Genomic DNA, 19,114 nt, shown 5'->3' on the forward strand with positions numbered 1-19,114 from the left:
TGTGTCTCATGAAATCTGGAAAATTTTCAGCCATTATTTATTCATTCTGCCTCTTTCTTTCTTCTTCTCAGGCTCCCACGATGCATATGTTGGGCCTTCCGATGGTGTCCCGTGGATCTCTTAGGCTCTGTTAGCCTCAATAACTTCCACTGTCCTATCTTGAAGTTCACTGATTCTTCTGCCTGCTCAAATTGTCTTTAAAGCCTTCTAGCCAATTTGTCACTTCAGTTACTGCAGTTTTCGGCTCCATATTTTTGGTTTCTTTTTTTGGTTCTCTTTGATATTTCTATTTTGTTCACACATCATTTTCTTCACTTTCTCCACATCTTTAGTTCTTTGAGCATCTTTAACAGTTGTTTTAAAGTCTTTGGCTAATATGTCTGCCATTAAATCTCTTTCACGGACAGATTCTGCTGAATTCTTGTTTTTCCTTTCAACAGACCTTCCTGTTTCTTTGTATGCCTTGTGATTTTGTTGTTGTTTTTGCTGAACACTGGACATTTAAATCTAATAATAGCATAACTCTGGAAATCAGATTCTCCCCCTTCCCCAGCGTTTACTGGTTTGTTATTTATTTTTACTGTTGTAGGCTCTTTGCCAGGGATCAGCTGGAGATGTAAACTTCAGTTTTTCTCAGGTCTTTTCTGAGCCCTTCCCTGGATGTGCACAGTCACTTTTCAATTTTCTCATACATGCAATTGTTTTTGAGTGTCCTACTCTTTAATGTCTGGCTCCTGAGAGGTGGAAGGCAAAAATGAAGCAGGGAGAGGCTGCCATCCAGAGAGGGAGGCGCAGCGACAGTGGCTGCCCCCTCTTCGTCTGCACCCTAGTCAGAAGCAGCCGTCGGCGATGAGGCGTCGAGCCCTGACGTTCAGAGGATAGGATCCTCTTTGCCCAGAAGCAGCCATCGGCGATGAGGCGTCGAGCCCTGACGTTCAGAGGACAGGATCCTCTTTGCCCACGCTGCTCCTGCAAGCTGCCCCAAGAACACGTGTACGCCCTGCCCTGGGGCTGGGCTGGGACACAGGAACCTGCACCTGTACGACGAGCTACAACTGTTTACTACGGCTTCCCCTGGAAACTGTAAGCCTTCAGGAGAGTAGAGTTCCAAAATAGTTATATCACTGGTGTTACTTTAAACATATTATTTTCTATGACTGATCCCAAGAAAATCTGAGGTATCAAACCAATAAAACCATGTAGTCAACAGTTTATAAAAATATATCTTTATTATTTCAATGTTCTTGCATGATACAGATACCTAGTCATATAAACATGGTCTTCCTGTTAAATATAAATTAAACACAAAAAACTATAAACAAATCAGCAAAATTACCGGAAAATCCTTCCAAACCATGAATCCTTATTAAAAGTGTACACAGGGGCGATGAACCAGTCTTAAACTACCATACTCTGAAAGTTAACTGCAGCCAAATGTAAATGTTTAAAGAAGCAACAGACGGCAAAGTGATACGGAATAAAACTATGATGGGCTTCTCAACTCCACATCCAGTGAGCCAGGCCAGCCAAACGACTCCATCTGACATTTCAGCAAAGTATCCTCTTTGTGTAAAAAAGATCAGGGCTCGTCCTCAAGCTACAGGGTAATTTCAAAGCAACCACAGAAGAGCACGGCCAGAAGACTTGGTCGTCAGGTAACTTCAGAACACGAATTCCAGATGATCCAAAGAGGAGGAAAACATCCACTCCACCCCAAAAGGCATTCCCAGAGCCCTAACTTAAAACCAGATTACTAACAATGACTACAGATCAGAACATAACCTGAAAATTCACAAAACTCACATATGCATGCACTACCTGGAAAACCCTTGCTGAACTTGAGAACAGAAAGGTTCAACCTCAAGAGAGGGTATGACATTGCGGCTAAGATACCCCAGGCGGAGCTGGCCCGACACGTTTCCCTGTAAATTCTGAGATCAGCACCCACGAGAGGCACGAGCTGCACACCTTCCTCACGCTCTTCTCTCCCAGGGGTGCGCGAATGCAGGGGACTAACTGTCACAAGTCTCTCACTGCCCCCTTCAGGGCTGGAGCAATTCAAATAGCTTGTGGGATGGTGCCAAGAACTACACCAGGCCCGCATCCCACACAGAGGGCAAAGTTCAGCCCCAACAGTTTCCACTCCTTACTAGGAAACAGCTTCATGCCAGCAGTTTGGAAACGGGAGGACAGCCTGAGAACGCCATCACAGACCTGTGTCCGAGCTCCGCGGCAAGGACGGACGTCACCGCATCCCAGGAGGCCCACCCAGACACAGTGTCCCGGGACGGGGTCAGCTGCGAGGCTCTGAGGCCATGGGGCTGCGGACCGTGGACAGGAGGTGCGACTTGTACGTCTTGCTCAGGCCTGTCATCCAGAACTTGAGCAGCTTGACGTTGTCCTCCTCGGACGCCCCGAGGATGCTCAGCAGCTTCTGTGTGTCCTCTTTGGGCCGGCTATCCACCTTGGTGAACTTAAAGAGGACCTTCACTTTGCTGCAGAAGACCAAAACCAAACACTCAGCTACCGCAGAACCGTCAGCAGAGTTCTGGTCCTGGGGCCTAAACGGCTTCAAGACCAGCAACGGCTCGGCAGGCACAGCGGGAACTGAAACAGGAGAGGCGGCACAGCAGAGCAGCGGCTCGCGCCTGCACCCAGGGTCTCCCGTTTCCCCACCGCTGCTGACGCTGGTGCAGCCAAACAGGGAGATTAAAAAGACAAATGTTCCTCCCATTCATAAAAGGGACAGGTGGCTCCTAAGCGCCATTGTACTGTCTGAAATCAGAACAGTGTTTGACTAATTAAATTTGACAGAAAATTACTAAGAAGGCGGGAGGAAATACAGTAACTTGCTTAATAAGGAGGGAACATCTGCTCCCCGACCTTCCAATTCTTAAGTTAACTCAGCATCAAAATAACTGCCTCCCTTGGAGAGCACAGAGCAGCTTGAGGCTCAGGGGTGTGGGCTCACCTGCTCCAGGCCACCCAGCCAGGTCAGCGCGTGGTGGAGCCCCGCATCTCTAGTCCACACCCCCTCCCGCAGCAGCCACGGCCTCACCTCTGTCTCTGGCCACGGCTCCTGCTTCTCCTGCTGCCGGCAGCCCAGCCCTCCCCTGAAAGCACAGACTCTAGGGGCCGAGGTGGCACCCGCTTACTTCATCCACTCCTCCTTGAGGCAGACGAGGCACTGGTCGACCACGTCCACCGACAGATTCTGGTTGGTCAAAGCTGCTTCCACTTTACTCAGGATGGTGGGGCCAGCTGGGGACAAGCGGGGCACGGCGGGGGGGTCAGCACGGGGAGGGCAGGGGCGGCCTCAGCGCCCCCCAGCCCGCTCGCCGGGGGGAGAGCAGGCCCTGCTCAGCGGCGCCCACCTCGGTCTGCGGCCACAGCACTCCCACTGGTCACGACAAACTCGTGCTTGCTGAGGGACGGCTCGTCCTCACAGCCGGCCGGCTGCAGGCTGGAGCGGGCGGCCGTGTGCACTTCCACCACCACAGCAAACTCTGCGGCGACACAAGACACGCTGCCCGTCAAGTGCTCTTCACCCCGGGACAAAGCCCCTCCTTTGCAGCTCCCAATCATCTCAGATCATCTGGGGAAAACTCCAGCCGCCTGAGCTGACCACTGGCACCTAAAATCTTCGGTAGCTTGTGAAGAGTTAAGGGTTCACTTTTGACTCAGTTAAACTAATAACGCACTGTATTATATTAATACAAATTACTGCGTATACCTCCACTGGTCTAATACCAACCAGCCCTGGGAGAGTGGCCCCGCTACAACCCATTTTACAGACGGGGAAACAGACTCAGAGAAGCTAAGTGACTTGCACAAGGTCACATGGCTAGTGGTGGTAACAATATCAAGCCCATCTCTGAGACGAGAGCCTGTGTTCTGAACACTGCCTCTTGGACTCATGGCCCAGCCTGGTTGCTGAGAGGGTGACAGCTCTGTGATCAACCTTCCCACCGCTCTCACAGATGTGCCTGGAGGAGGCCTAGACGTGCCAGATGCGGGGATGTGCACCCGCAAAGGGATGTACTGACTCCCAACCCCCCCAGACCAAGAATGAGGGATGTCGATCAGCTTCCTGGCTCTGTCTAGAGCAGTAAGCTTGTCAGTCAGTCCTGAGGGCGGAGGGGGGCAGAGCAAGGGCCACGGAGCTGATGAGCACCGGGGATGGATTTCAGGCAGATGAACACAAGAGAACAGAGAGGAAGGAAGACCACGAGGCGGAGGCTCAGTCCAGCGCCCCCTGAGCTGCCCCAGGGCCCAGGGCTGGGACCCACCCCACAGAGAGCCACACCCCAGTGAGCAGCCCAGCCCAACCCTCACCCATCTTCAAGACAGACACTAGAAGCCAACGCCACAGGGAAAGCTGGTCCTGCAACGTGGGTCTTCCCGCCTGAGGCCAGCAGGCATCGTCCTCAAACCCACAGCTGAGGTCCAGTCACGTGGTTTCACTTCTGAGCCCTGACATGCAGGGGCTCAGCCCGGACCGACGCGCGGCACGTACCTGAGGCCAGCACGTGGGGAGGGATCTGCACGTGGGGGCCGAGCCCCAGGAAGTTGCAGCGGTAGGCCTCCTCGTACTGGCTGCTGTAAGGGATGACGCGCACACAGCCCACAGGCAGCATGGTCTGAAGGACGGAACAACCCAGAGCTGAGCGCTGTCCGACCCGAGTCCCTCACCCACACCCCACGAGCCCCCTGCAGCTCGGTCCAGAGCCCTCGCATCCCGGCCCGCTCTGCAGGGTTAACTCTTCCATCATTCTCCGACTTCACAGACGTTCGTCTCTTCCCTCACCCACCAAAGGGATTCTAAGTTGTCTGAGAGATTATTTCGTCTTGTACCTTCACGGGCCCAGGCAGACGGCTGGCATGCACACACGCTTAGAGCCGGACCTGGGCCTTGGCATCCCCTACACCTGTGGGACGGAGACAGCACGCCACACGTGCACTCCAGCCAGCCCGTCGATCAGGCTCTGTGCAGAGGACCACGTGGGGACCCAGGCCCGCCTCTGTGGCACAGGTGGCTTCTCAAAGGGATGCGGGGCTTGGGGAAGGGCGGATGGGAGAGTGATCAGTCTGTCAGGACAGTACAGACTCCTCGCTCGAAATGAAAGCCAAAAATGACTACCTTTTTTTTTGGCCGCGCTGCGCAGCCTGTGGAATCTTAGTTCCCGGACCAGGCACAGAACCTGGGCCCTCGGCAGTGAAAGCACAGATGAATACCATTTTTAACAGTGGAGAAAAGCACAGGTCTTAGATTCAGGCGTGAACCTCTGCAACGAGGCTCTGGCACATCTTAACAGGTTTTTTTAAAACCCACTGGGCCAATACCGTCCTGCCACAAAACACAAAGGAACGCAGATCCTCTCACCCGAAGAACTTCAAAGGCTGAATGGACAAGGTCTGCGTCTCTACTTTTCCAGATCACCTGGTTCCCCATGAGGACGTGCCAGGCCAGTGTGCGGAAAGATGGGGCACCCAGGACCTGAAAAACACGGTGCACTGCTTTCTGTCCAGAGGAAGTTATTTGTGTGTTCGTCTAGAAACTTTCTCCGTAGAGTGCAGGAAGACGGGCAGGAGAGCGGAAGTCACCTATCTTCTCGGGGAGGCTGGGTGACGTGCCCGAAACCAGGAGGAGGGATGGCCCTGTGCTCACACCTGAAGGTCCGACCCCAGGGCTCTTGTACACTTCAAGATCTTTTCCCCAATTCTATTTTTAAAGATTTGAAGCAGATAAAGTATTAGCTTTTTGCAACACGTACCCTCTCTCTCTACACCCTTAACTTTGGCCTAACCACTTGAGAGAGAGCCAGGGTTGTGAGTCTTCAGCACCGAGGGAGAGCTCGGTCCAGATGCCGGCAGCCCAGGGCCGCCCGCTGAGTGGACCCCCTTCCGGAGCCCCGGCTCTAACCATGTCCTCTGGGCTGTGAGTCTCTCAATCTAGGGCTTGTGACTTCCTCATCTGTCCTGTTTTTATCCTGCTTTAATCAATTCCAATTAACTCCGCGGCACTGACATTTTAGAAGAGCTCAGCCTGTTGTCTTAGGGCTTGTGAAAATGGCCAGAAAAAAAGAGGAGGCTGTGACACTGCCTTTTACCAAACCCTACCAGCCCCCAAGGACTCCCACCTCCGGTGGAATTCAAGATCCCCTCCAGCTGTAAACCACATTAGCTGTAACCCACTGTAATCAACAAGGACTGCGGCCAAATCAAGGACGATTTAAATGAATGGTTTTCACCCCAAAGCCCCACAGAACACCTGCTGGTAAACCAGGCTTTACTTCATTTTCCAAAGTAAAAATAACTGTTTTCTGATAGAATTCATGCTCAATGTAAAAGTAAACAGAGAGAGGGTCTACGAAAGGCCAGCCTGCTTTGTGATCTAGCGGTCACTCCCGCTGCCCTCCGGTGCGGCGAGCAGCCCCGCCCCCGCCCCGCCCCCCCGCGGTGCAGGCTCCCGCGGATGCAACTCCTAGGGTCGCACGTTCAGGTTGTTTCCAGTTCTTTGTAAGAAAGGCCACTGTTTTCAATTTGCAAAGCATCTACGCTGTGTGCAAACCAACAATGCTGTTCAATTCCTTTAGAAGGTTCCAAAATGACAAGATTAGAGAACCATGAGAAGCCAACCGTTGGGCCTTTCTTTAGAGAAACCCCCTGCATCCTCACTGAGCCTGGGGCTAAGACACCCCAGATGCCCCCTGTCATCTTCAGCCACCCACCAAGAAGGTTCCTGGTCACCCCTGAACACAACAGACCCAAAGGAAAAGGCGTGCTGGATGGAGATGAGCCGGAAGGAGAGGACGGGGCTCTTGTCCTGAGTTTCTGATCCGGGCTCTACCTCTCTACCGCCTACCTGCCTCATGTGCCGAAGGGATTTAAAGACAGAGAGCTTTCGGGGCTGCCAGTTTCCACAGTCTGAGAGCAAGGACGAATCCGCTGGGCACTTGGTCGGCTCCCGCCCCTCGGCCCCCTCTTTCTCCTCCTCTCCAGCCTCAGAGCTGCCCCAGCCTTCCGATTCCTCTTCCAAGTCTGCAAGACAGACAACAAATTCGGTTACGAAATGTGCGTCCCTAGATTCCTTCGCTCTCTGGATGCAAGTCTTTGCACACGATCACTTCAGCCCAAGGCATCTCGTGGTTAAACCGGCCAGAAGGCTACTGATTTCTGGTTCGGACCAGCTGTCTACACTACCTGCTGCCACTGGAGTCCTGGGGTGGGCCAGGAGTGTTCAGTCTGCTATGTTTTGGCCACTGCCGGTTGGAAAAGTCAAGTCAGCGCTAAGGACACTAACAGTGTGTGGGCGCTCCCCTAAAGATGTCCACACATTCTGTCCTTTAATCCTCTCGCCTGCCCTGGGTCAGTACTGCTCTCCCCGTCTTACAGAAAGGAATATCTGCTATCTCAATTCATCGTCACGACAACCCCAGGAATGCAGCATCCTCACTGCACAGCTCGAGTGAAGGGGCCTTGCTGTGCGCACAGGACACACACATCTTGGAGCCCGGAGCTGAAGGCAGGTCTGTACAGGCTGCAGCGTGTGCTCTGAACCCCTATGCTCACCCTGTGACCAAAATACGACCCAAGACGAGACAGTGAGCACCGCACGCCTGCACTCCTCTCCCCCGATGCACTCGGCTCTCCGTGCAAATAAATCTCACCAGTAGACTGCCCTTGCCACCGTCACTAACCTAGAAACGTGTCATCGCTCCGATAAATGGTTCCGGGCCGACCGTACTGTGAGGGCGCGGAAGCGGACCGCGCTTCTGTCTTCTCCGAGCGAGCCCTGCCCTTGATGAACCCGCCCGCCCTCCCCTTCGCAGGGAAGCCTGCTCAGGTGCAGGTCACCGGACGACAGGAACAAGTTCCAAACAGCTCCAGCTTGTTCAGGTCAATCGTTTGCAAAAAGAAGCACGTTGTAACAGAGGACACACAAGACGCATCATGAGTCTCGTTCACCCCGCCCCACGTTTGAGATCCTGGACCTATGCCACTGAAAATCCAACCATCTCCAAAAGAAAAGCAGACTCCCAGACAACCCTGGGCAGTTACGTAGAACACCCAGATGTGGAGACCTGATTGCAAACCTGGGGAGGGCCGCCCAGTTACCAGGAGGCCTGGGAACCACCGCCCTGATGAAAACCTCGGGTCCAACTAAAGGACACCATTTTACTGTTGAAGAGCAGAGAGCAGGTCCCCATCCAGACAGGCCGAGTAAGTGCTTCTTGGACGATAGGGACACAAAAGCCTCACTCAACCCACCTCTCCAGAGCGACAGCCCCGGGGATGGTCCTTCCCAACCTGCCCGGACAGACTCTTACACGGGACTGTCAGGGGAGACGAGGCAGGAAATCACGATAAAACCGCGAGGAGCAAAGGGCGAGCTTTTGTAGACGCGGCTCCTGGCCCTCCACCAGCTCTCTCTGCTGGGATGGAGGAGAGCGGGCTAAGCACGGCCGACCCCAGGCCACCGCCGGCAGAGGCTCCCAGCACAGGCACCTCCCAGCTCACCCGCCAGCTGCTCCATCTGGACCAAGGTGTCCTCAGTGGGCGCGCCTTCCAGGAGCTTCTCGGTCAGCCGGCTGCCGCACGCCTTCAGGAGCCTGGGAAACACAGTGCCACCTATGCAGTGTTCTCGCCAAAAGGAAAACTAGACCCGAAGCCAATCAACCCTCCTGAGCTAACGACTGGTTAACAGAAAACATCGGCATAAAAGAACGAGTTGAGAACCACCACGAGGATTCGATCAGCCACAGGGGTTCCTACAGGACGCACAGCCCAGGCCTCTAACAAAAGGCAGGGAGGCTGGGGCAGAGGCGCACGAGGCGCTGCTCTAGACTAAGAGGCCTGGCACGATCCGCGCCTGTGTGGAGGTGCGCTGGTCCCAATGCCAGAGTCAACTCGGAAGCAAAGCAGGAAACGTGAACATGGACTGGGCTGCATGATGCTAAGCAATGAGTCCATTTTGTTGCATGTGATAATGGGTTTATGGTTGAAGTGATACAACTAAGACTTGCTTTAAAAAACATTCCAGAAAAAAAAAAGTGAAGGACAGATGAAAAAGCAGTGAAAGGTCGCTAACTGCTGAAGTAGGAGAGTGTGAAGTTCCTTGTAGTATTATACTTTGGGTCTGTCTGAAATTTTCCCAAATTAAAATAATTCCTAGGGGCTTCCCTGGTGGCGCAGTGGTTGAGAGTCCGCCTGCCGATGCAGGGGACACGGGTTCATGCCATGGTCTGGGAGGATCCCGCATGCCGCGGAGCGGCTGGGCCCGTGAGCCATGGCCGCTGGGCCTGCGCGTCCGGAGCCTGTGCTCTGCAACGGGAGAGGCCACAACAGTGAGAGGCCCGTGTAACGCAAAATAATAATAATAATTTCTAAAAGATAAGAGGAACTGTCTGCCGGGTGGGGGAGACAAATATTTTTCTCTTGGTTCTCAGAAGCTGCACTCAAGGATTACATGTGAGGAACGTCACCCACACCAGGACCTGATTTAGGTGATGCTGCACAGGAATGAGAATCTGGGGAGTCTTTGGAAGGAACATATCCTGCAGTGGGAGGAAGAGAAACAACCTGTGGCCGGAGAACAGACTGTGGTGGTTTCTAAGTGTGTCCACAAATCTGTTGGTACTCCTCCCTTCCAACGGCGGGGCCCGGTCCTCCCCTCCCACCTAGGCTGAGCTACTTCTAACAACCAGGTGCAGGCAGGGCCCATGTGCTCCTGAGGCTGGGTCGTGAGAGCCAGCAGAGCCCACCTCGCTCTCCCCGGATCACCCGCACGACCGTGGCGAGCAGAGGCCTCCCGCCCACGGCCAGACCGACCTGCCAGCCCCGAGGGAGCCCAGCCTTCACACGACAGCAGCTCCGCCTAAGGACCAGGGCCAGAACGGCCCAGCTCAGCCCCTGTCTGAGTCCTGACTCACAAGTGCTGTGCAAGACAAGCACTCACTGCTGCTCACAATAAGGGAGACCACTGGTCTTGCTCTAGGAACTTCACCTTAAAATTATGGCTGGGAAGGGAGCTCCACCTTAATGCGACTTCCACGCACTCAGAGGCGAGAAGGACAGAGCCCAGTTCAGGACTCACGCGTCACAGCACAGACCTGTCAGCAACTGTCCCCCCCAAGCTGGGCACAGTCCGGCCAACGCCCCAGCGGCCACGAGAAGACCGAGTCTGGTTACCAGGCGAAGGAGGTGTGCAGGCACGCCCACAAGCTGTCATCGTTCGTCAAGGACGTCAGCGAGCGGGCAGCGTTGCCGTTCCTTTGGTGCAGGAACGGTGTGAAAGCAGTGTTCATCCTCTGGGCACGCTGTGGGCACCCAAACTGCTCCGCCTCAAACACCTGACACACAAGGGGAAGGGGAAAGACCCTTAACGACAAAAGCAGCCAGCAGCCCAGGCCCCAGTCTGCTCTCTGGGCCAAGAGCAAAGAAGGGCCCCGGGTCTCATCCCAAAGAGAACAGCTTTGTCCCCCCGCTGGATCAGAAGCCACCTGACAAGAGGCTCAGTTAGGAGTCTCTCCTGCGGCCTCCCCGACACCGACTCTTCGGCACGTGACGGGGCTCAGGGGGCATCTGCGCTTTCCAGGCACCCCCGTTTCCAGGCACGGGGGGCTTCTGCCGCTCAGACCCTGTGTGGGCGGGTCACGTGACCACTTCCTGCGAGGGGGGAGAGGAGCCCGGCCTCCAGCCCCACCTGTGCACCCCAGCAAGCAACTGGGCAGCAACACCACTCTAGCCTGACCACAGCGCGCAGACCCCTGCTTGCCTGCGATGGACATAAACACTCTGCTGGGGCTTAAGCACTGTTTGTTCCCAGAGCACCACTGGCCTATCCTGGGCGGCCCTGGAGATGCAGGGCCGTGGCTGGAGATGCATGGTAGGTGCAGGTCTGTCACACCACTAGTGGACAGGCTGCTGAAATGATGGTCAGAGGAAGCAGAGACAGCGGGGATCAAACCAGGCCTCTGACTGCAGTAAAGGCAGAGCCAAGCGAGAAGCAAGACAACGACAGACTCGAGAGAGACACTGAAGCCAGCAGGACTGGCTGGCCCCGGGCCTATCGCCGCAACTCCGACTCTGCGGCGGCCAGGGGACCCCCAGGCAGGAACACTGCCCTGCTCCTGGCCCCTCGCACACAGCCCTCCCTCCCCCCACCCACTGCCCTGCCTCGGGGCCACCTTGAGCGCCTTGCCCTGGAGCTCGTCGATGATCCCACGGATCTTGCCCAGCAGGAAGGGCCAGGAGTTGATGAGGTAGATGCGGTCCATCATGATGGCGATGATGCTGTACCAGCGCTGGAAGCCCCGGGCCAGGCTGTCCTTGATGAAGAATGTGTGGCTGAACACAAAGCCGTGCTGCTCGTCCCCAAAAAAGATGGGGCCCTCGCGGCCGGGGCACACCTGGGACACAAGGACAGCGCTGCAGGACACTGCCCTCTGCACGCTGCAGCACTCAAACCCTTGTTGCGCTCACTCTTCTTTCTGCGCTAATTAATCAGCATCAGTTACAGGGAGAGTGGAAAGGGCAGGGATGAGAAAGGAAAACTCTGCTCATCTCCCCCGTGACCGAACTTCCTAAAGAGAACGTTCGTTACCATGAAACCCAAGGACCAGTAGGTTCGTTAATTTTTCTTATCTTGAGTCATAAATAACTCGTATACAAGTATTACATCTACCCCAGGCTCAGATTTGCCAACATCACTCATCTGGAACATACCAGAGAACTGGCAAGTCAAAACAGCCACTGCAGAGTCCACGTAATAAAAAATCTGCATATGTTATGTGTAGGAGAGAACTGGGTCTCCCTCACACCACACCCACTCTTACACACAACCCCACCAGACACGGTCAGCTGCCCACCGGCAGGGACACAGCCAGGCGGGCACATGGCAGCAGTGAGTGAGGACGATCAAGTGGGGCAGTGACAGGAAGTGTGAGCGACTAGACTGTGAACTCTGTGACAAAGACGCAGAGGCTAAGACAACTCGACAACGGCAGCCACGTGTCTTAGAAACACAGACTCACGCCTCAGTCGGCTAAGAGAGCACGTGATGAGCACTGAGGCTCTGACGTGACAGAGACGACACAAAGCTGACATCTGATGGGAGCCACACACCTACAAACACTTCACACCTTAGCAACACGTCCACGAAGAACGAATAATGAAAGCCTGGTGCTTAAAATGGTAAGTTAGCAACGAACCAGGGTGCAACGTGACTCACTCCAGGACCTGCCCGGCCGTCTCCGGGCTGCCGTCTGCCTTCCTTCCCGTAACCGACACCGAGCTTGCTCAGGGCGTGCTGGCGCGCACGTGAGCGACTCTCGCAGAGGCCCCGGGTCACGGGTGCTCACCTCACAGCTCAGGCTCCGCACACAGGCCTGGCGGACGATGCTGAAGAGCTGGGGGTGGTTGGGGTGCTGGTGACTGACGTACTTGATCGAGGTCTCCTTGTCATGGCTGATGTACCCAGGATGCCCTGCTGCAAGTGACCGGCAGCCCTGCCCACGAGAAAGGGAAGAAAACCAGTAAGCCAGCAACATGCTTGCTGACTCTTATGCAAATCTCAAGCAGAAAATTCAATCTGTTTTCACATAAGAACAACCGGCTCCTAGAGTTATACTTGACTGAGGATTTCCGTGTTTCCCGAGTAGGAAAGTCAGGATGCACACATCACAAAGGTCGTCAGAGGGCATCGAATCTACTGAACACAGAGGTCACTGGACCTCATCTACTGGCACTTATGCAGCAGGGATCCCGAAGAGCTCTGTACCCATCACCTCACCTAATCCAAGGAGCAAACCTGTGAGACAGTTACCGGGAGAATCCCCACTTCACAGGTGGCAAAACCGAGGCCCGGAGCCTCCGTCCTTGATCCGGGCACGGCCACTTGGCAGGGACCTCGTGCCAAGGGAGGCTGCCACACTCTGGCACTGGCGTGGCCGCCTGAGAACACATGCTCAGACCCCCTGCCATGGGGAAGGGGCCGGACCGGCGGCCCTGGCTGCTGCCCCTCTGAAGCCACCGTCACGTTGGCGCCAATGCTGTGAGCCCCGGCGGCAGCCCCCAACCTGGGACTGCGCACAGAGGCGCTGGAGCCAGCCCCTCCCTGGGCGATGCAGGACGCCTCCCAAGGCCGTTCCAGCTCAAGGACCCGCCCCCAAGGCCCCCACCGCGCAGGCCTCCTTCCTGCCTGCCTCTCCATCACAGGCAGCGGCCGTTCCCAGCGGAGGGCCCTCCCCACCTCTGCTCCCCACCCTCGATCCCTCACAGTGAACCAGTCAAGCTCGAGCTCAGCGACTGCTTCTCAGCGGAACGAGGCTAACACGGCTGGGTTGTTGTCCACCCTGTAGTGACAGGTCCAATGCCACCCTGATTTCCAATCCCGACCCAGGGCTCCGGGTGAAGCAGCCGCCTGGTGCGGGGACCTAACCTTCATCCCCCAGAGCTCACGAAGCGGGCAGGGTGCCTGCGAGGAAGACGCCAGACTGACGGACGGGAGCTGAGAAGGCAGCGCGTGGATACGAGTGAGCGAGGCGAGGCCGAAAGGGCAGGCCCCACGGTGGTGGCCAGCATCGGCTGGCCCAGGGTGGTCTGAACAAGCTAAAGCTGGGACGCAGGGAAAGGACCGGAGGGAAGGAAAGCAGCAAGCGCACACCACACGGCCCACGGCGTGCGGCCTCCTGTCCACCCCCAGGAGGTCAAGCCCGAGCTCCGGCGGCGCCCGTGAGGCCACGCCCACGGCGCGCGGCCTCCGCGGAGAAGAAACGCCCCCAACGCCCCAGGAGACACTGGCCTCGCACATGTCCGACTTCTTGGGCCCCGGGCTGCTGGACTCCGCGCTGGCCCCTTCCGCCGGGCTGTGGGCGCGGAGGCGGCTGCTCATCTGGATACCGCCCTCCTCTTCCTCAGCGTGCTCGCCCCGGCCGGGGCCGTCCCCGCTCCCCGCCCCTTGCGGAAGCGGGGCGTGCAGGACCTCTGTGCAGAAGAGCGTGCGGGGGCCGTGGAGCTCGCAGAAGTGACAGAGCGCGACGATGGCATTCATGGCGCCCTGGAGACTGTGCCAGGCCTGCTGGGGAGAGGAGGGAAATGCCATGAGCTGGCCCCAGAACCTGCCGGCTCCGGAGCCCAGTGACCTCTGCTGTCCTCAACGGGCTTCTGTCCAGCAGAGGCAGGTCACCCAGCCAGGCAGCACTGCCCAGCACCCACTCTGGGCCAGCACTGCATCGGCGGCAGGGGACACAAAGCAGACACCGTCCCTGTCCACAAGGAGTTAGGACAAAGAGGAGGGAAAACTTAATGCGGGATCACACAGAAACCCTTCAGTCAGGACTGCGCCGGCAGGGCCACGAGGTGGGCAGATGGGGACGGACACACAGACACACAAAGACACACGCACGCACGCGCGCGCGCCGCCGCCCTGGGGGCATCTGTTCCATGGACAGCAGTGGAGCGGCTCCCGTGTGCCGGGCGATGTTTCAGGTGATGTGATGCTGCCTCACGGAGCTTACCTTCCAGGAGGGCAGGGACACACGGCACACCGCTTCCTCTAGTGCGGTGACCGCATTAGGGAGACAAGGACAGGGGTCCAGGACAGAGAAACACTGGAGGAGGGGGGATGTAGTTTCGGACAAAAGGATTCCCAGGTGACAGCGGAAGGAACAGAGGGCACCACGGGGGCTGAGGAGAGGCCGTGACGGGGCCTGAATGTCTGCAGAGCCGGGGGGTGAGGGCAGAAGACAAGCAAGAGGTGGATTTTAGGGACCCTTCTAGGCCATGGTAAGACCCTGAACTTTTCTTCAAAGATCAGAGAACCTTTGGTGGGTTCTGATGAGAAACACAATAAATGAGAATGTTATTTTAAAAGGTCGTTCTGGCCACTGTGCAGGAGCCAGGGCGGACGCAGGGAAGCGAGCTGGCCTGGGCCAGGGTGGGTGGGGGAAAGCGCTGAGGACCCTCAGAGCGTGAGTGCGTCCCAAAGAGATATGCAGACGCTGCTCACGGGCGGACTGTAGAGCACAAAGAAGGAAGCGGGGGACGTGGGGGATGGAAGAAGACGGCCGAGAGCAGCGCCTACTAAGCCTCTAGTGGAGATGATGATGACAGGCCACGGGAGATGGGAGTGGGGCAGCCAGGGCTGGGGGACCTAGGCCCCAGAGCTCAGACGTGGGAGGGAGGAAGAGCTGGTCAAGATGACAAAGGAGGACAGGCAGTGAGGTGAAGTCCAGTATCACGCCGGAGACCACGTGAGCAAAATCGCCCCGGAGGAGGGCAGCAGAGGGCGGGGAGGGCGTAGCGGGAACGCAGGCGCACTGCCCTCTGCGGGGAAACCTTAAAGGTGGGGCGTCTGTCCACTGGGCTCCAGCAGGTAGTGCAGAAACAGAGGCGGGACAGTGACCGCCCAGCCGACGTGACACGTGTGACACAGCAGGGCCTGGGAGCCAGGCTAAAGTGGGAACAAGTCTTCTCCAGACCACAGCATCCAAGAGCCACGTGTGGCAGCTCAGATCTGAATTAACGACGATGAAGAGCCCCCCTCCTGTCTCGCCAGCCACATGCGGCTCGCGGCCACCATTTTAAACGGACAGCACAGACCGTGGGAGGGCCATTTCTATCACCACAGAAAGTTCTCTTGGACAGCCGTGCTCAAAACAGTGAAGGACAATTTCAGTTACTGACGTCTGACTGTGTAGTGGACACCGGCAGGATCCACTGGAGAACGCCAGCCCCCATTACAGAATCAAAGGTCAGACATGCTCTGTGCTCACCCCCTGGTCGGCAGGCGCAGGCCTGAGTGTGGCCTGGCCAGCCAGAGGCACCTGCTTGGGACGCTGAACCCAGAGGACAGAGGCAAGGCAGCAGACAGTGTGAACACGCACAGCGGGGGCGGGGAGTCCGCGGAGCGGGTCCCGGGGAGCGGCACCCTCGCCCACCGGGCCTGGCGGGTCCCTCCACGGGCCCTCGAGAGGCCTCCCGCTGGCGGCCGCACTCATAGCCACTTCGCTACCCGCCTGCTCGCTCTGCCACCACCCGATGTCTGCGGTCAACCACTCAGCTGACATGGGCCGCCCACCTGCCCGCACAGGCTAGTAGGAGCGGCAGAGGCCAACCCAAAGGAGACATCTGGGGGTCAGACAGGGGACAGGAGGGGCAGCTGGAGGCCATGGCGGGCCAGGGCACGGAGGGCTCCCGGAGGGAGCTGAGCAGTGGGACAGAAGACAGTTTAAGACAGGAGGACATTTAGCTGGAAGACCTTGAGCTCCATGGAGATTCTAACAGCAGAGGGCCAGGAGGGCAGGGCCGGTGAGGAAGGCCCTGAACGCCGCCCCCAGCCCTCCAGCGGCTCGCTCCTCGCGCGCGCGGCCTCTCCCTGCACGCCCTCTGCTCAGAGAGGGCCCTCGGCAGTGCTCACACCCAGCCACCTCTCTCAGCTCCCGACACACAGTGGGCACCAAACTGATGGGGGGTAGACAAGTGAATTTAGGAGCTGCCTGGAGAGAGGACAGTTGTTGCCACAGAAAGGGGAATGCTCGTGGATGATGTCAACACGAACCTCTACACCCAGCAGGACCACACAGCCACTACCCCGCCCAGGTGACAGCCAGCAAGGCCATTTCCAAACGAGTCAGGCACTGCAACGGCGGTCAATACCTCTGCTCTAAGACCTGACGCTTTCTAGGTAAGGAAAAAAATGAGAGCCAATTCTAAGAGCAGTGGGCATGGGGAAAAAAAAAAAATGCAAGCAGCTTACAGCCAATCTCAAGTGAGAACATCACACAGAGGATGTGGTTCTGAGTGGCTCAGCAGGCCACTTGCCTCGTAAGCAGCAAGCGACGGAAAGCCGATGTTGTGGTCAAAGTCTACAGCCATGCTTCATAAAGGAGCCCTTGTCATACAGGTACTTATATTTATATTTAAATGTCTACATAAAATATAAGATATTTAAAAATATAAAGTCCTCATCCTTCCTGCTCTTGGTTATAAGGGGGCAGCACCCACGTCATGCCCATTTAGCCCTTCCGACCACAGGCCCACCCTTACATGGGAAGGAGAGAGCAGAGGTGATGTTGCTAAGCTACTTCCCGTGGGACAGGCTACTCTTACTTTCCTTTAAATGGGAAGCACTCCTGTCTGACAAGAGTTCTGACTACTGGAATCAGGGGTGCCACAGCCTAGATAAAACTTAGCTCTCCAGACCTGCGCACGCGGAAAAACGTCTTTCTCCAGCCCCGAGCAGCCAGGTGACCTCCGACAGGTCCAAATACCTCTCTCGGCACTAGCCTAAAGCTGCGCCCCACAGGCCTGGGAGGGAACTACGGCCCGTGGCACCCGAACTCGGGCAGCATGAGGCCGGGTCTCCACTCACTCTCGGATTCCCGTCTCTCTCTACCGGATGCCCAACAGTCCTTCCTTTCCAACCAGCCTTCCAGAAACCAAGAGGCAAAAACCCTCCCCCGCCCGACAGGCTCAACATTACACCCTGAAAGGCAAGGTCCTGTCCACGCCCCCTCCCATCGCCGACAGTGACGTGGGCACGACCCCCTCCCGCGGTGCACCCTGGCCCGGGTCCCTCTACCCCACTGCGGTCCGCCCGAGGACCACGGAAGGTTAAGGATGCGCTGAGCCCGGCAGCTCTCGAGCCGCATCACACACGCTGCAGCTCCCCGACGGCGGCCCGGCCTCGTGCACGGGGGACAGACGTGTGACACCCGAAGGTACCGCGGCGTCGCGCCACTGTCACTCAACCACTGGTAACCTGGCGCCTCAGCATGTCCTCTCGGAGACCCGGGTCCCCCGGCCACTCCGAGGGCCCCCGCAGGGCTGCCAAGTATCCCCGCGCTGGGGACCCAGTACCTACGGCCGCCGCGACCCACCCCTTCCGCAACCAGGCCGCGCCCGACCGTACCCGCCATACTGGTCGCCCCTCAGCTCCAGGGTCGCCGAACCCTGCCACCCCGCCCCTCAGCCCGGCTTCCCCGGCCGGCGGGCTCGGCCCCCCTCGCCCTGGACCGCGCGGCCCGACTGACCGGACAGGCCGGGGAGCCGCCCTGGCTCCAAGCTCTAGGTCGCGTCGCGTCGCGCCGCGCCGCGCCCCTCTCCTGGGTCTCCGGCCCTCCCCGCCCTCCCCACTCTCTCGGCCTCCCTCCGGGTCCGCGAAGTGGCTCTCCTCACCGTGTACCCTCACAGATCCGCCGCGCCCGCCTCGGGGCGCGTGACTCGGCCGGGAGGTACCACCGCCCGGGCCGAGGAGGGGGAGCGGGCCGTCCGACGCCCCCACCCCGCGAGGCGCGCGGAGCCCCACCAGACTCACAGCCCGGGAAGACAGCACGAGCCCGGCAGCTCCAAAATCCGGCGGAACGCTGCAACAGCTGCCCGACCCCCTCCGCCGCCCCAGCCCGTGCCCCCACCGAGAAGCCCGGAGTGGTTCCGCCCGCGCGGGCGGGGGCGGCGGAGGAAACCATTCCAGAAGGGGGGGAAGGATGCTTTAATTAAAAAAGGTTTTTAAAGAGATTTGAGGAAAAATATATCTATCCTAGGACTCCCAGTCCACACCGAAGGAAGAAAGAAAGAGAACGTCGCGACGTTATAAATGACGCTGTAATTCCTTTTGGTTTCACCGTTAGTTTTCATTAAATTTCCGTTGGAACTAGTCTTCGGTGGAACGTGCGGGCAGCGGGCGGGGCGGGAGACGGTCGCCCGGTGACGCGCGAACTGCGCGACGCCGGGGAAGGCGGGGTGGGGTGCGCATGCGCGACTGGCTCCCTCTCTTCCCTACCCAGCAGCGCGTCAAGTTTTTTAAAAAAACGTAGTTATCGAGTGATAATCTTCTTGAACCTGGGCGCCTTTTATTCAGCCTGTGTACTTAGAGGTCAGTCCGAAAGCCCTCAGGGCGTGATGGGACGTGGCCGAGGGCTGCTGGTTGACTTGCGGGGCCGCTTCTCTCTGGCTCATGAATTTTACTGAGTTTGCCAAATGCTCTTTGAAAGCCTTAGTGGAAAGGTTCCAGAAATGTTTGCAGCCTCCTAGTATGTCTGTGCCTTTCCAACTTGTAAAAGAAAACATTTCCAACAACTGTAATCTTGTTATTTCCCATTTTCTCTTAGTG

General features: G+C 57.3%; 1 protein-coding gene across 8 annotated transcripts; it reads right to left on the bottom strand.

The window, feature by feature from the left end:
- Positions 1-1,210: 1,210 nt before the first annotated feature.
- FLCN (folliculin) lies at positions 1,211-18,340 on the bottom strand. Of its 8 annotated transcripts, none has more exons than XM_067715687.1 (13): positions 18,320-18,340; positions 13,761-14,077; positions 13,667-13,688; positions 12,363-12,509; positions 11,190-11,411; positions 10,192-10,352; positions 8,521-8,612; positions 6,866-7,041; positions 5,384-5,497; positions 4,517-4,640; positions 3,375-3,506; positions 3,156-3,261; positions 1,211-2,495 (listed from the first exon to the last, which is right to left on the bottom strand). In XM_067715687.1, the coding sequence occupies exons 2-13, from the start codon at positions 14,051-14,053 to the stop codon at positions 2,294-2,296; spliced, it is 1,791 nt and encodes a 596-aa protein (XP_067571788.1). In that variant the 5' UTR covers positions 14,054-14,077; positions 18,320-18,340; the 3' UTR covers positions 1,211-2,293. The 8 variants fall into 8 exon arrangements, with proteins under 8 accessions (XP_067571788.1, XP_067571785.1, XP_067571787.1 ...); XM_067715684.1 differs by lacking the exon at positions 18,320-18,340 and adding an exon at positions 18,181-18,317; XM_067715686.1 differs by lacking the exon at positions 18,320-18,340 and adding an exon at positions 18,181-18,317 and having other exon boundaries at positions 13,761-14,080.
- Between the last annotated feature and the right edge of the window lie 774 nt (positions 18,341-19,114).

This window comes from Pseudorca crassidens, chromosome 19 (assembly GCF_039906515.1).
Source record: "Pseudorca crassidens isolate mPseCra1 chromosome 19, mPseCra1.hap1, whole genome shotgun sequence".
NCBI lineage: Eukaryota > Metazoa > Chordata > Mammalia > Artiodactyla > Delphinidae > Pseudorca > Pseudorca crassidens.